We start from the raw sequence: 16866 nt of genomic DNA on the forward strand, positions 1-16866 counted from the left end.
GGCTCCTTGGTTCATCTTTGGTTACACAATGCTGCCAGGACACAAGGGTTAGCTGGTGGCTATGTGCTGCACCATTGCTGGTCGAGCATGAGTGGACCAGGCTCAGTGCACAGAGGGCAAAGGCTCTCCACCTTTGAAACCCTGCATCCTCAGCCTTCTCCCAGTGAATGTCTTTTCAGCCCAGCCTGACCCTTCTCCAGGGCATGTTTCCAGCAAACAGCCTCTGATTAGGGGGCTTTGCTGCTCTGGCCCAGCAGGGTTCAGCAGCTGCAGTCCAGAGGTGGTCAGCCTGCATCTGACTGCTCCACCACCCTCTGGGCCAAACAGTATTTTAAGCTCTTCCTACTGTTTCTTCATTCATTGTCCTCTTTGTATTAATACCACAGAGGTAACGTGTCCCTCCACATCTTCAACAGCCAGCTTTTTCTCCAAATTTCTTTCCCAGCCTAGCTCTGGGTGATGGAGCGTGACTCCAGAGGTGACATCTCCTGCAGTGTCTCCCAAAGGAACCCCAAACCTTTTGGACACCGTCCTTCTTGTGGAGTATGCTGTGTTTTGCAACCAGACCAAAGCCACTTAAAATTTGGGTGCTTGTTTTTCTCTTTCCCCATCCTGTTGCTCTCACATACACAAGAATGTTTATTTGTTTGTTTGTTTATTTGTTTGTTTGTTTTTCCTGAAGGGGTGTAAAAGGGAAAGTGTGTTTTCTAATAGTTTTGTCCCTTGCGTGATATTTCATGGACCAGTAATGGTTCACTGCCCACAGGCTGAGAAATGCAGTCCTGTGGCTGTGTGCAACACGATGGCACTGCCTAGAGAGCAGCCACTTGACCTTTCCCCACCTTGATCCATCGGGATCCATGCAGGATGGCAGCCCACATATCGGGCTCTCCAAGTCACCCTTTCTCCCCCCTCCAAGGACAATCCCTGCCTGCAGCTCACTGCTGCCTTTCTGTCTTCTCGCTACAGCACTTCAAGCAGCTGGTGGACGAACTGCAGGCAAAAGGAGTGGGGACAGTGAACAAGGCCTTGACGGAGTCCTTCAAAATCCTGCGGGAGGTAAGAGGCTCAGTGCCAACACTCACATTGGGCACATCTGTCCCTGCCCACCCCTGCTTTCCCCCTTTTGGCTTAGCACAGCCACAGGAGGGACATGAGTGGTATTCATGGGTCTCAAAGCTGTGGCAAACAGTGTGCAAGAGTGACCAGGCATCAAGGAGGTGTTGGCTTGTGGGTGATGCCCTGGAGCTGCTGAACCTGCCCAGTCTGGCAGAGCTTCTGGGTGTGGGGACCCCATCAATGGGTGCCACTGTGGCGGTCCCATCCAGCCCCAGGCAATCAGCCCCTCCTCACCATCACTGTTGTAATGTGCCACCTTGTCATGGGCTGGGAGCATTTTGGCTCTGGTAAGATTTGAAAATAATTAATTGCTTTATGTGAACAGTTTTAACTTCTGCCTGGAGGTAGATATGTGACTTAGCTCTGTTTCTGAAGGAATTATTAAAAAGAAAAAAAAAAAGGTCCAAGAGCTGCTGGATGCCCCAACCTCCTCAATGACCCGTCTGTAGTGGTGTAGGTGTAAAGATGCCCATGCCTTGGATGCTGGGAAAAATGTGTGTGTGGTACAATGCTAGTGGCTGTAATGACTCGGATGGTGTTAGAGGTGCTGTAATAGAGGACTTGGCATCCTGGGAAAGTTTCTCCACTTTCACTCGTTGTACAGACTATAAGTTTAATTGACAATAGTGATGGTGTTCCAAATCTATGCTAGTGCAAGCATGATCAGAGTTGAACCCAGCAGTGGTGGTGGCTGAGCTGACTCGTTAGTGGTAAGAGAAGCATAATGGATTTAATGGCAACCTGAGAAGAGTAATGTAGCATTGTCACTGCAGTCATAGGGTGTTGGCTTGCATAGCAGTAATGGTTTGACATCTTTTGGGGAAGATAATTGCTTAGATGACCACAGAATTTCTGCTAGATTAATCTAAATGTATCCTTGCATTTTATGGCACAATTAATTTTATCTTAGAAACCAAAGATGCAGAGCCTATGTGGGTCTGAGTGGTATACGTGAGAATCTTAAAACAGTTGTTCCACCAGAGGAAAACTGGTTTCTTAATGTCTAACATGTCACTGGTTATGTAGAGTGACAACAGATTAAAGAAGCTTAATGCAGCTCTACTGCTGGCTCTCTCAACCAGCACAGCTGTGAAGATCTCAGTGGAGAAGGATGGAGCATAGCCCCAAAGGAAGCCACTTGTCTCAGCTGAAACAGCAACCGGTACAGGCACTGCTCTGGTCCCAGTAATGAAGAGACTTCACGCCTCCTTCCTGTCCTGCATGGCTCACCCACTAGAGCAGGCAATCCTCAAGCCTGCAGAAGGCAGAACCGTCACAAAACCTGGAACAATCTGAGCCAGGCGTGCCCCTGGGAAGTAGAAAGTACATGCAGGGAAAGCTGAGACTGAGAAAAAACAGTCCTCTTTTGACATAGCTGGCACAAAAATACTCCAGAGAGAATGGTGTCTGTGCAGCTCCATGGATCAACATAATTCCATGGTGGTAACAGACAAGAAACTTGCTGGCAGGTAGAGAAAAATTTCTTCTCTATTCAGCATCAAAAATGCACTCAACAGCTTAGGTAGCCATCACTTATGTTGATCCTTGTTGATTCTTCCTCAGCTAATGAGGTCAAAATTTCTCTTAGACAGAACCAATAGTGATTAAAAACAAACAAGCAAAAACAAACAAACAAACATCATCTGATGTCATTTACTCAGAAGGTGAGGTGCTGTCTCTCGTTATGACCTCAGGAATTAAAGTGACTAAAGAATTTGGCACTGTCGTGCAGGCAGGACTGCAGAAGCTCCTAGGCAAGCAGAAGGATGCTGTTGCCCATTTTGTGGCAGCATGAATGTCCATGAAATAGGGGTTCTGCTGAATTTGTTGTCAAAGAAAGGTGTGAAAGAGAGCTATGCATCTCCGCTGCCCAGCTTTCCTTTCCCAGCAACGCTGGTTGCAGCTTTCTCAGTGTGACAGAAGGGAGCTCATTCAGTAGACTCTGGTTGCCTCCTCTTTAGCAAACAGGGGGTTAAATCCACAGCCACAGAAGCCATCAGCTGGGAGCCTCATCTGCAACCAGCTGTGGAAGAGCTGCACATGCAGCAGAAGGTCTGCAGGACCTCCTGCAGCCACTTTCAGCTTCATCCCAGGATTTCTGTCTGCCTTAATAACATCCAGAAGAGGCAGAGACCATGTCTCAGTGCACACACAGCAGTCCCAGAGGCAGTGTGCATGGAGGATGCCAGGGTAGAAGCTCCCCTGCTGTCCTGCAGCATCCTTCACATACTGTGGGTGTCCCAGTAAGGGCTCATCACAGAGGGCTGGGGCACCCCAGGCTCTGCCAGCACCACAGCTGGCCTTTTTGAGGCAGAAGGGCACCCTTTGCAAGTGCATGCATGCTTTAAGGACTCTCTGAAATCTTCCCCTAGAGCCTGTTAAATCCCTATCAGCAATAGGGGAGAAAAAGGGGTTGCATCAGCATGTCCTGAAACAACCCTGTGATCCTGCTGCAGCCATGCAGGTAAGGCCTACAGCAGTGGGGCTGGAGGGCAGTGGGGAAGAAGGAATCAGCCACCCCCTTCCCATCAGACAAAATTCACATTCTCAGCCTGTAGTCGTAGCTGCTCCTCACAGACTCTCCTGTTGCTGTTCACGGGAGCGTACGCAAGCGAATGAAAATTGCTACATCACACTGATGAAACAGGCTTTGCTGATTACAACAGACAACCAGTAATAATATCTGTAATGAAAGTGACTGCAAAATTTCCCTGGTAATTTTCCTTAGCCCAATTGCTCGTAGAATTAATAGCCCAGCAGAGACCTATTCAGCGAGGGATGAGCAGCAGAGAGGGGCTGACGAAGAATGCGACCTCTCGCCGTCTTTGTTTTCCTCCATTATGCCCCAGGGTAGGCAGGGTGTATTTTAATCTCTGACGCAATCTGCACGACAGCTCCAGGAGCACAGCTAGCCAGAGCTTCCCCTGCCTCTCTGCCATGCTCTGTCAGCCACTGGCACTCTGTTTCAGTTCAGTCACACACCGAGTAGTTCCGATGAAATATGCATCGCAGGGCAACAATGGCGCTGAGCACACATTTGCAGAGCATTTCCAAATTCTCGAGTGCCAAGTGCAGTCCCTCAAGCTTTTTAGTTTATCAAGTTTTAGTCTATCTCGCTGCTGCCTTCTCTTCTTTGTTCACACATGCTGGGCATGTCTTGTCCTCTCACTCTTTTCTGGCAGGATTTATACCGCTTTGTTCTGGCCACTGCTCTGCTCCACCTCCCCTCAAACATCGTGCTCCCAACAGCACTGAGTGCTGCAGCTGAGAGCTATCAAGTGCTAAGCGGAGCAGAATAATTACTTTCCTTGTCTAACGCTCCACAGTCCTCTTAATACAACAGAAGACAACAGTTACCTCTCTTCAGACACTGTCACATTGTTAATTCATGTCCAGCTGATCTGCCTCTCTGGTATTCCTCTCCAGCCAGTGCTCACCCTCCTCTTCCTTATTTCAGCCTCAGATTATTTTTTCCAATGCAAACAAATTGTAAATATATTTCTATATTTTTATAGACATGCCATATATACAAGTATGTACATATATACCTATGCAAACACACCCCTAATTCTAGGTGGGAGTCATACATGTGTTCATATATTCATTTTATATGAACTTAGGGTAAGGCAGTACAGAATCTGTGACTCTCATGGGTCCTCCTTCCTCAGGATGCACTCAGTAAGCAGGTGATTTGAAAGATGATGTTTTTCTGACCCCACGGAGGAAAAGAAACCCCAGGTTCTGCTCTCTTAAGCCACCATGGAATGATTTCTGCTTTCAACACCAGGTTGTTTTAATGGTACTTTGACTTGTTGCTGCACTCAGACGTGACATAAATTATGAGGTTAGTAATGACTAGGGCAATCCAAAATAGCTATAAGTGAAAAAAAAAAAAAAAAAAAAAAAAGTGAAACTGTTAATAAACTGGCTTTTGGTGAGATGTAAGGATTTGCATAACATGAGCAGAACTGATGTCATAGAAAGAATAAACCTGTCCAATGTAAGAAATCACAGGAGTTTTTATCCTCTTATGCCCAGCCTGTGTGGGACATTCCCTCTGTGCACTCAGAGAGGACAGTCTCAGCCATTCTTCTAGCACTGCATAGATGCTACAGGAGAGTTTACCCATCTAGTTTATTCCCTTCTTGCAAAATGTGCTTTCTGTTGATTTGTTGTTGTCCTTTGGGATCTCATAGAGTCCCAGTCAAGTCTCAGCCCACAAGACAAGTAGTACAGCAACTCCTGCCATTCTTTTCCCTTCCTGCTGAGCACAGATTATCTGAATGCTTTCAATTAACTTTCTTTAACCCTACTAGTTTGTGATCCTGCATGTAATCCTTTCTTTTCTTTGTTTCTTATCATTTCAGGCTGTACCCAGCCACTACAATATTGTCCTTTTGATGAGGAAGCATGGAGGCTATAAAGCATCTCTGCCTGGCAGTTTCCCTGTGCTTTTTTATCATCTGCCGATGTGCTCTTTTTACCCACTTTATTGCTTTTTATCTGAGCATTTATAAGTCTTTTCTTGATTCCACTGACATCTTTCTGGACATGGATTCTGCAGCATATTTATCAGGATATGGAAAGTGCAGAATTTCCTACAGATCAACTCATGCCTTTTTGCTTAAAGTCATTTCTAATTTCTTCTTCAATGTTTTTCTATTTCTTTCTCTACTGCTAACTTTCTCATGAGGTTGGTTAGGTTGGAAGGGACTTTAAAGATCATCTAGTTCTACCCCCTCCCTGCTGTGGGCAGGGATGCCACCCACTAGATCAGGTTGCCCAAGGGCCTTGTCCAACTTGGCCTTGAACACCTCCAGAGATGAAGCATCCACAGCTTCTCTGGGAACATGTTTCAGTGCCTCTCCACCCTCTGAGTGAAGCATTTCCTCCTAACCTCTAATCTAAATCTCCCCTCTTTTAGTTTAAAACCATTCCCCCTTGTCCTGTCATTGTTTGTCTGAGCAAAAAGTTGCTCTCCATCTTTTTTATAAGCATCCTTTAAGGACTGAATAGCTGCAATGGGGTCTCCCCAAAGCCTTCTCTTCTCCAGCCTGAACAACCCCAACTCCTCAGCCTGTCTCCACATGAGAGGTGCTCCAGCCCTCTGGTCATCTTCGTGGCCTCCTCTAGACCCACTCCAATAGCCCCACATCCTTCTTGTGCCCCCAAACCTGGATGCAGCACTACAGGTGGGGCCTCACAAGGGCAGAGCAGAGGGGCACAATCACCTCCCTCCCCTGCTGGCCATCCCTCTGTTGATGCAGCCCAGGATGCAGTTGGCCTTCTGGGCTGCAAGCACGTTCTGCTGGCTCATATCAAGCTTTTTGTCCACCAGAAACTCCAAGTCCTTTTCTGCAGGGCTGCTTTCAATGAGTTCTCCACTCAGTCTTTACTCATGTTTGGATTGCCCTGACCCAGATGCAGCACCTTGCCCTTGGCCTTGTTGAACCTCATTAGGTTCATGTGAGCCCACTTCTCAAGCTTGTTCAGGTCCCTTTGGATGACATCCCTTTCTTCTGGTGTATCGACTGCACCACTCAGCTTGGTGTCACCTTCAAACTTGCTGAGGGTGCACTCGATCCTACTGTCAATGTTGTTGATAAAGATATTAAACGGTACCAGTCCCAGGACAGACCCGAGGTACACCACTCATCACCAGCCTCCACCTGGACATAGAGACATTGACCACCACCCTCTGGGTGTGTGCTTCAAGCCAATTCCTTATCTACTGAATGGTCCACCCTTCAAATCCATCTCTCTCCAATTTGGAGATCAAGATGTCATGTGGGACTGTGTCAAAGGCCTTTCAGAAGTCCAGGTGGATGACATTGGTCAGTCTTCCCTTGTCACTCCATCACAGAAGGCCACCAGATTGGTCAGGCAGGATTTGCCCTTGGTGAAGCCGTGATGGCTGACTTGGATCACCTCTTTGTCTTGCATGTGCTTAGACATCACTTCCAGGATGATCTGTTCCATGATCTTTCCAGGCACAGAGGTGAGGCTCACTGGTCTGTAGTTCCCCGGGTCCTCCTTTCTATCCTTTTTAAAAATGGGAATGATGTTTCCCTTTTTCCAGTCATCAGAGACTTCACCCAACAGCCAGGACTTTTCAGATATGATGGAGAGAGGCTTGGCAACTCCATCAGCCCGTTCCCTCAGGACTGTGACAGATACGGGGTGCGTATATACCAGAGCTATGCTGATGTTTGTATCTCTCCACCGTTGCTTTTGCCAGGCTAAAGCTGCAATGTAAATGGCAATGAGCAAAACAGGGAGTACAAGAGACTGTGACCCTGAATGAATTAGATCATGTCTGTTACTCCTGGCAACACGACTGAAGCTATACAGGGGAATACGCAGCTCCCTGCCTCCTTCGCCAACCGCAGCTCTAGCCCACACCTCTTCAGACATCTGGTCTGTAGGCATCTTGTTCCTCACCGTGCTCTTCTTTCACGCTCCTGAGACTTCAATCAGAGCAGAGAATTATGCTCAGAGCTTCATGTGAGTGCTGCCAGATCATTTGCTACAGCTGCAGCCAGCCACAAAAGGACCTAAAAATCAGGGATTACCTCTTGTTCATTTGTTTTCTCAATCTGTCTTTTTAATCTCTATTTCTATGACACTGATGATCTCATTTTCCCTGTTGAAAATATCATCTACTCCTGTAATTAGGAGATTGCTGGTTCTGATACAGCATCTAATTTCCAGTATCTCAGTATTATGAGGTCTAAAGCAAGCTATGTGAAGAGATGTCTTAAGTAGTTTGATAAAATGGTGGGTGACCTTAATTAAGTGTTAATTTAATAATCACCTAAACAAAGCATGTTGTAGATTGCAACAGCCTGTTGTTCATGTTATGAAAACAGCTGGTTTTGTAACTTCAGTGTTTGTGTGTCTGTGATTTGAACCTCATTCTGACAGCACCTCCTGCACCACCATAACTCTGTGCCTCTGTGATGGAAGCTCATGCTAGCTAGGCTGTCCTCTCTGCTAATCTGGACACAGCTGATATGTGCCCTGGAATAGCTCACCCGAGACTCCTTGTCATCTTCCTATCTAGTGGTCTCTAGCACAATCCCACGTGGCTGTCAATAGTTTTTCCCCTTTCCTTTGCACCTAAGGACGCCCTATGCTTGTTCCTGTTCCATACTCCCAGCCTCTGCCTTGGGTCTCCTTGCTGAGCAGGGGACACTTCTGCTCTGGCCCTCCTGGGGTTCCAGCTACCCTGTAGCTGGCACTTGTTTTTGTTTTTGTTTTGTTTTGTTTTGTTTTTCCATGGTACAAGGTGTAGAAACTTTCTATACCACTGGAAATATCAGACTTTGGGGGCTGTATACAGAAAGACATGGAAATGACCACATTGCATCACTCTTCTCTCTCATGATCATCTGTCCTAATTCTGCTACGCAATACAAATAATGGGATTATTATACAACAGGGAAGGATGGGATCATACCTGTGGTCTAATACTGGTTGTTCAGAAACTGTTGAATCCACGATCATTGGAGTAGAGTAACAAGTACTTCACTGACGATAAGTGTAATGTTGAAGAAGGCAGGACTGCTGACATAAATGGCAGTGGATGGAGACATTGTGGTGACATTAACACTGAACCTGGTATTTTATAAAGAGGAATAAACATAGAGGTAATGAAAGGAGTGGTGAAATGACTGAGGAAATTTGGACTTGCAGTAGGCTTCCCGGTATCAATGGTTATGATGTTAATCTGCAGATGAACCACAGTGAACCATATTGGCAATCACACTTGCCTTCTGTCCTAACAGCATTACAAAACCAGGAGAGATTTGTGAATTGAAACCTGAAACACCTAACAAGTCCCAGCTCACACCCTGCATGCTGTTCTGTCCAGTGCTTGCTTTCATTTTATGCAATTGGTCTTGCCACTTGGAAGCCTTTTCCTGATTTATAAGATATGTCTACGCTCTCCCCACAAAATTGCGGCAGTTTGATGTAAACCTGGCCACCCTTCAATTAGTCTCCCATATGCTCTCCATCCCATTTCCTTGTTCACCGAAGCAGTGAGGCTCTGTGCAAGGGAAAGTGCAGGCTGACACAGAGCTAGGAGCCACAGCAAAGTCCTCACTTCTGTTCCTTGATGCCTTCTTCTGCCTCCTCTGGTGGCTGCTAATTCAACACCTGTGCTGGTGCTGCATGGGGAGCTCAGATCTCTGCAGCCAGTGTACCCGAGGGCACGAGAGGCACAGGCTCTGTGTTTGGGAGCTGTAGATAAGCAGCAGCCAAAGGCTGTTTTTCCCAGCTAAGGAGGCTGCTGCTGGCTTGTGTTTAAGAGCACACCCATTCAACTTCGCCTTGCATCTCTGGAAACAGAGCACTGGTGTTTGCACCAGAGTCCTAGCATACCTCTACCTTAAATGCCACTTATGCAGAGATAACGTCCTCTCTGATTACAGCGTGTGGTCTTTCTGTCGGATACATTCATAACCTACTTCGGTGCTGATGGCAGCAGCCTTCTTTTTTCATGTTTTCCTGCTTTTCTCTGCTCTTTTTGACAGATTGATGGATTTACCCTGAAATAGAGTCTGATTCCCCCCTCCTCTTGCATTTTCTGCCATAAAAAATGACAGTTATTGCTGTCAAATCAGAATGGCAGTGTTTATGGTCAGTCTACAGCCATTTTGCATAAATGAATGTGACTGCACAAGCTGTGAAGCAGCAGGGAATCAAACCCTTCCTCCACAGCTCTTTTTTCTTATTTTATTTTTGTAAAACCTCCTGTGTCCACATGTGCTAGGAAGGGCTGTAGAAATAATAATAAAAAAATAATAATATATGCAGCATCGAAACACTGTCCTTTTTCAAGCAGAGCTCTTTCTGAACACAGTACGAGATTTGCAAGAGGAAGTCGGGATCTGGCCCATCATGAATAAATGTGCTGCAGTGACACAGAAGGGGCCTGTGCTGAGATAACTAATGCTCTTCCACTCTGCTTGCAGTTCAGAGACGCCGGTCAAGGAGGCTTGTGTAACCAAGCCATCATGCTGATCACAGACGGAGCCGTGGAAGATTATGAAGCTGTGTTTGAAAAGTACAACTGGCCAGATCGGAAGGTTTGTCTGGGAAGTGACAAATAGAAAGGGCGAGGAAAGATGCTATCCTGCTATGCTGGGAATAGAAGAGGGTGAGCCAGGATGCTGGGCAGAGCTGAGCATCCAGCACCCGCATGCATCCTGCTGTAAACACAATGAAAAGCAGCCAGGCAGGAGCCTGCTGCAGTGATTTTAGTGGTGCTGGGATCACAAATGAATACCTGTAGGTCAGGGCAGGTTGTTTTTCATACACATCATTTGCCACAGGTGTGGGCAAGCAAAGCGTTCTTCTGATAAGATTATAAAGACTGAACTGAGTATTTTAAAACAAAACCAAAACACTTCTGCAAAGAATTTTAATCCCCTCCAGGACTGTGTGTAATTGGTCCTGTCTGGGAAAGGTTTGGCTATTACCAGTCCTTATAGTGGGCAGGGGAATGCCACAGAATCTCTCCAGGTACCTTCCAGCCCTATCTGCTTTGAGGTCTGCGGTTACAGGCTTGTATTTACAGAGCAGACTGTGAAAGTGGGATAGACCAGGCTCATCCTAAGCCTTCCTGATTTATTTGTTTACTTCATCCTAGCTAACAGCAATGCACAAAGGGAGAGAAGCAGCCTGCTGAAAGACCAGAGCACAGGGCTGTTGGAGCTGTTTATTTCGGGATTCACTCCTTTGTTGTTGGTCAAACACAAGAAATGGTGAAACTTGCTTTAAATGATTCACGTGGCCAGCTGTTCCCCTGGGTGAAGGATTCCTGTGAGCTATAAACCTCTCTGCATGTGGTTGCTGAGTGCCTGGCAGAGCTGCTATCATAAAATCAAACAGAATTTGCAGTCCTGGCTTATTATGCAGATGATCCCGGGTGCTACTTGGCTTTCTGAGCTTATTGTAATTGGAAATGAAGCTCCAGCCCAGAAAATGCAAAACAAATGGAGCAAGAAGCTTCCATCTCTGCGTGAAGGTAGAGCTCTTGCCCTGCACCACCAGCGCATGGCAGGGTGTCAAACGTGACAGCCTACTGAGGCTACCTTTGCATTCTTGTTCTCAGGTCCGGGTTTTCACTTACCTCATCGGACGGGAAGTCACTTTTGCCCCCAACGTGAAATGGATCGCCTGCAACAACAAAGGTGCGCTATTGGCATCAGCCCCAGTCACTCATGTCACATGTAGGCCTCAGCCACGGGGCCCTGGGCCCCTCCAAGGCTTCCCCACCATAGCTGGGGCCCATTTCTGCATAGCTTCCCTCAGCTGGAAGATGTCCTAGGGAAAAAGCAGCCCCTGCTAGTCTGTGTGGAGCGTGCCTGTGTCCAACTAACACAAGTCCTTAGTGCTGAGCCACCACATTTTCCTGTCTTGGTGCCAAGGGACACTGTGACTGAGATCCATGCTGGCTGTGGTCCACCTAAGACCCTGTGCTTATTGTGTCCCGGTTGCTGGCTTTTGACAAGCTGTCTAAACCTCTGTCAGCGAGCCTGATGTCTTTTGGCTGAGATGTAAAACAAACATCTTTTTTAAAGGTTTTACAGCATTTTTCACAATGTCTGTGGGTTAACCCCTGTACCCCTGCCAAATTCTTTTTGTGCCAGTGGTTTCACCGAGGTACCAGGACAGCTTGTTAATCCTGCCCCCAAACCAATATCCTCTGTAGCCAGCATGAATAGGAAAGTCCATTCAGAGTAGGTGAATCATCCTTATGCATTTGGGGCCAGTTAGAAAGTCCAGTTAGCCCTATTAGAATCCACAAAAGTGAACGAAGAGGGGGAGAAAAGAGTCTTCCCTGTCTGGGCATGACTTGGCCTTGGTGTATCTGTAGATGGACAGCAACCTGCAATGCTTCCTACGTCAGTATCCTTCTTCAACAGGGAAAGGAAAGGGAGACAGAAGCTGGGGGCTGATTAGCTAGGAGTATTTTCTCTCCATCTCAGCAGTGTCTCCAGCAGACTATGAAAGGCATTGGTACATTTGCTACTGAAAATATGCGACAGACAAGAATTGCTGGTGTGTACATGAGCTGGGGATGTCCAAGGTTCATCTGTTAGTGCTATGAATCACATGTAACGTTTTTATTTTTTATTAGATGAAACAAAAACTTGGATTTCAGATAGCACATGCAGCTATAATATTAGAGACAGGGATTTCATGGTGCTGTTGTTTCACCATAAAATGTGAGAATGGATTCTCCTTGAGAACAAAAAATATGCTCTTAGCACCTGCATTCTCACTTAGCAAACTTGATCTCCAAGGAAGGCTCACTGATTTTGGCTCTTCTGTTTCAACATATTTTATAGCTCTTGTAGTCCTCATTTTCAAGCACACAAAATGTTTCCACATCACAAGGCTTATCAAATCATGAGTCTTTTCACATGGCAGTGATTTCCTAGTGATAACATCATTTTTCCATGTATCTGGCATACTCAGTGCTACAAGTGCAACCAATCAGATCCATCTGGTGAGAAGCAGGACAAGAGTCCTTGGGATATTGCATTGTTTTAAGGTTTCTTACCAGTTAGGCAGCTATTGTTGACAGTCTTTTGATAACTTGAAGACATTCTTCCATTGTACTCCTTGTTGTACTGTTAACTCTGGAAGAGAAGTTGGACAGGGTAAGCAGGCAGCCTGGTAGAATACTTTGTATATGTTTGGATTTGGGGACCATAGGCAGCCTGGTTAGTGGATATTTTTGCCTAAGACCTAAACCAGCCTTTTACACCTGTGTGTCATGATTGTGATTATATCGAGACTCTGGTCTTGAGCATTGGTCCAGTGTCCTGAGAAGAACAGAGACAGTGTTTTGAAACTCTAGACTTCCCCAGAAAGTTGTATCCACAGAAAAGTGTGGATACAAAGCATATCAGGGCACTTTTTGTAACGTAGACTAAACTGTCTGGGCAGATGCAGGCTTTGGCACCCCATTTTCTGACTTTGTGCAGACACTTATTTATAAATATGGGAGATATGTCAGAAGAGTGACTCACAGCTCTGTTTCTCCATGAAGGCTACTACACTCAGATCTCCACGCTGGCAGACGTCCAGGAGAACGTGATGGAGTACCTGCACGTGCTCAGCCGTCCCATGGTCATCAACCACGACCATGACATTATTTGGACTGAGGCCTACATGGACAGTGCGGTAAGAACCCACAGCACAAGTCTGTAGTCAGCAAACAGGAGGGCCTATGAGCCAAACTGGCAAAGGTGTTAGGCATTCAGCTAGTATAATAGGCATATAACTTGCTCCAGCTTCCCATCTCAATGTCTTATGTGTGTCAGAACCTAAATGAAGTCCTGACATTTACGTAAAACCAGGAGCTGGTTGATTGATAGAAATTACTGGTCTCTGGCTGTGCTGAGACAGGCAATATTTCTCTTCTGCTTGCTCCTGGAGATGAGATATGTGTAGGCTCAGGTCTGGACCTGCAGTGACCCAGGAGCCCAGGACTAATCACACAGACACAGCATGACTTAAGCAGTGCTCCTGCAAAAGGTGGCTAAACTTCTAAAGGATTATTCACACAAAGGACTATTTACAGCTCAGGATATGGGTCACAGAGATGTATTTCCCTCAGCCCAGCAGCTAACTGCACAGTGCCGGTCAGAGATAAGGTCCCAGTTTATCACTCCCTCATTCCTTGGGCTAGCAGGATGCAAGGTCACCCCCTGTAGAGCCCCTGTGTAAAGGGCACATGCTGCCTCCTAGGAGGGAAATGGGACCAGGGAGTCAGGGCTCCCAGTGCCCCTTGCCTGGCCTAAGGGAAGACTTCAGGCCTTGGGACCACAAACTAGTGCCATCGTGGTGTTTTATTGCCAAGGCAGCTTTGAAATTCAAAGAAACAATGGGAAGGACAAAGGAGATCATCACTGAAGGTGCTTTCCCCTACACTTCCCCAGATAGAAGGTGCTCCTCAATCTTCATGTCCATCCATTTTTACACTGCAGAAATGTATACTGGCATCTTCGCCACAGACAGATTTCCATGTAATTGTGATAGAGCTGACCAGAAGTCAGGTTCCCCTACTCCAGAAACAAACCTTGACACTTTGTATGCTTTCCTAGGGGGGGGGAAATATTTTCAGGAGACTCTGGTGTGAAGAGGCTGCCCCCAACCTCTGTGCTGTGGCTGACCATTGGGGCTGCAGTCATGGCACACTGGCTCTGTGAGGGTGATGTGGGGTTGCCTTCTGCTGCAGGAGTGGTCCCAAGGAAGAGGTGGAACTTGGTGCCTGAGTGTGTTAAGCACAAGCTCCAGAAATGCTGCCAGCTCCCCAGCAAGTTTACTCCCGTAGTAAACATGCCATCCCTGGCACTGGCGTGGGGTGCTACCAAGGCAGCAGCAGGGATTTGTTTGTTGCACTTTTTTTGCTGCATTTCTTCTTGGCTTGGCTTGCCATTCTCTTCCTCCACTCCAACCTCCCCATCTTTGATTCATAACTCCATTCATGTACTCATTCGTCTGTTCATCCGTGTCTCTCACTAGCTGCCACAGTCCGAGGAGGTAACTGCTCCCCTGTGTCTTGTGAGCGTGCCGTTCCCCTTGTGCCAGTCGGTGTGTTGGTGCAAGCGCTCACAGCCACAGCTGGCCTGTACATCGGGGGGCAGGGGGCTGCAGCTCTCAAGGAGCCCTCTTACACCAGCAAGAGGACAGGCAATGCTGGATGTACTGGATAGCTGTGCTGTGGGTCCAAAGTAGGGGTGTCCGTGTTGTGCAGTAGCTTAGCTCACTGGATTTCTTCTTCCACGTGTCTGGTAAGTGCTGGACACAGTTACTTGGTGTGTGTTAGAAAGAGTGTGGCTGTGAACAGGAATTTTCCACTCAGAAGCATCCAGACCAATAACTCAAGATACCAGGCTCAAACCTCCATCAGGCAACTGCACAGATCATTGGCTGGCTGCTTTATGGCTCCTAGCATGCACACAAATGGAGGTAGAGGCCAGTTCTGGCCTCACTGCTTACTTGACCAAAGGAGAAATGTAAGGGAGATGCTACTGGCTTTGAGGAAATAAACCCTTTTTAGTGCTAGGCAGATCTGGGAGACTTCTGTGCATGTGTCTTGCCTGTTTTACCTCCTTTCTTGTGTGTTTTTAGAGCATCTGCAGTACTGGGAGCCTCTGCTACCCCACTGCATGTGCATGTCCTGTGTCTGCTGTAGAGACAGCTCACTGTGTTGTACCTGTTTGTATCATGATTTTGCCTCTGTCTTTCCTATGCTTAGATGCCTGAGTGACAAGTTTATATAAGCAGGCTGTGTGTGTATTTGTGCCCTTTAAATATTTGCCTGTGCTGTTTCTCATTCGTGCTATTCATGTGTCTGCAATATAGAATATGCTGTTTGTGATTTTGCTCACATTTGTGTTGTTTTTCTTCATTCTGTGCTCCATGTGTTGGTGGTTTTTACACTTGTTGCATAAGCACCCATGTCTACACACCCATTACTGTCTCCTCCTCAGAACAGCTCTTTAATGTCTCCTGCTCATGGTGGGTATACGTGGTGCCACCATTTCTACAGGTTCTCAACACATTTCGCTGGCTTTCAGCCCATCCTCATCACCCCACATGAGCAAGCATCCATCCCACGAGCCTCTTGGATACAGAGTACTGAAAAGTGCTGCCATCTGTTTTCGGAGGGGCGTGGGAGGCGAGGAGGTGTCTGCTTGTACCCAACATCTGGGCTCCCTGGGAATTCCAGCGCCTCTCATTCGGGTTATCTGCCGTATTGCACCTGCTAACACACAGCTCCTTGTTCTGTGGCAGCTCTTTGCATCTCAGGCTCAAAGTCTGTTGCTCATGACAACGGTGGCTATGCCGGTCTTCAGCAAGAAGAACGAGACGGTGAGTGCAACGTGGGCTTTGCTCTGCCTCCCGCCAGCAGAGCTGGAGGGCTGCAGCAGACCTTTGTTGGGTTTTAGAGCCAGCGCACCTCTGACAGACCACCTGGCCTTCAGGGACCATGGCAGACTTTGGACAGGATGTGCAGATGATAACTTGTCTGTTGAAATGATAGCCTGCCATTTCCTCTGAATGCTATTTCTTCCAAATACCTCTTAAATATGACACTTCTCCCTGTTTTTATCCCTTCCATTTTCAAACCCAGCCTAATTCACAGACCCATAAAGTTTCAGGCTGGAAGGGATCATTACCTTGTCTAGTCTGTACATTTTATTGCAGACCTCTACATTTCATATAGACAGTCCTTCATGAGCCCAATAACCTGTGTTTGGCAAAAGTGTCATTGAAGAAAGGCATCCAGCCTTGAGCTCTCCATTGTGGTTTCTCACTCCCTGTTAAAAACTGGTGTCCAAATTCCACTTTGAGTCTGGCTGGCTTCACTTTCCCATCATAATGACTTTCTCTGATGGATTAAAAACGCTATAGCCCTTGGTATTTTCTCCTGGGAAGCATCTTCTACACTGCAATACAGTCAAACCTGTCTTTCTTTTGATAAGATAAAAAGGTTGAAAAAATTTGGTGTCTTTGATAAGGGCATTTTGAAACCCTTTAGACAGTCTTTTCTGTACCATTTCTAGCTTCTCAGCATCATTTTAAAATGGCATCTTCTACCTCACCATTGCTGTATGAGGAATAAAGTCTTCATCTAGGTCCTGTGAGCAATTGCTTGCTAAATTTCTTTGCATGCTTGCCTTGTCCTTTTTGTTATTTACACACACTGAATGCAGATTT

The 16866-nt window shown here is 46.7% G+C and overlaps 1 protein-coding gene across 1 annotated transcript in view; it reads left to right on the forward strand.

Annotated features, from left to right (window-relative positions):
- The window catches only part of CACNA2D4 (calcium voltage-gated channel auxiliary subunit alpha2delta 4), a gene marked incomplete at its 5' end in the record, with an annotated part of 113023 nt that overhangs the window by 19967 nt on the left and 76190 nt on the right, over nucleotides 1–16866 (forward strand). The window contains 6 exons of the mRNA XM_082751847.1: nucleotides 970–1059; nucleotides 10098–10211; nucleotides 11240–11318; nucleotides 13187–13320; nucleotides 14665–14682; nucleotides 15940–16017. Of these exons, the coding sequence (XP_082607973.1) occupies nucleotides 970–1059; nucleotides 10098–10211; nucleotides 11240–11318; nucleotides 13187–13320; nucleotides 14665–14682; nucleotides 15940–16017 (513 nt within the window). The remainder of the gene's footprint in view (nucleotides 1–969; nucleotides 1060–10097; nucleotides 10212–11239; nucleotides 11319–13186; nucleotides 13321–14664; nucleotides 14683–15939; nucleotides 16018–16866) is intronic.

The sequence above is a fragment of the Aythya marila genome, assembly GCF_965140915.1.
Source record: "Aythya marila genome assembly, chromosome: 1".
NCBI classification, from domain to species: domain Eukaryota; kingdom Metazoa; phylum Chordata; class Aves; order Anseriformes; family Anatidae; genus Aythya; species Aythya marila.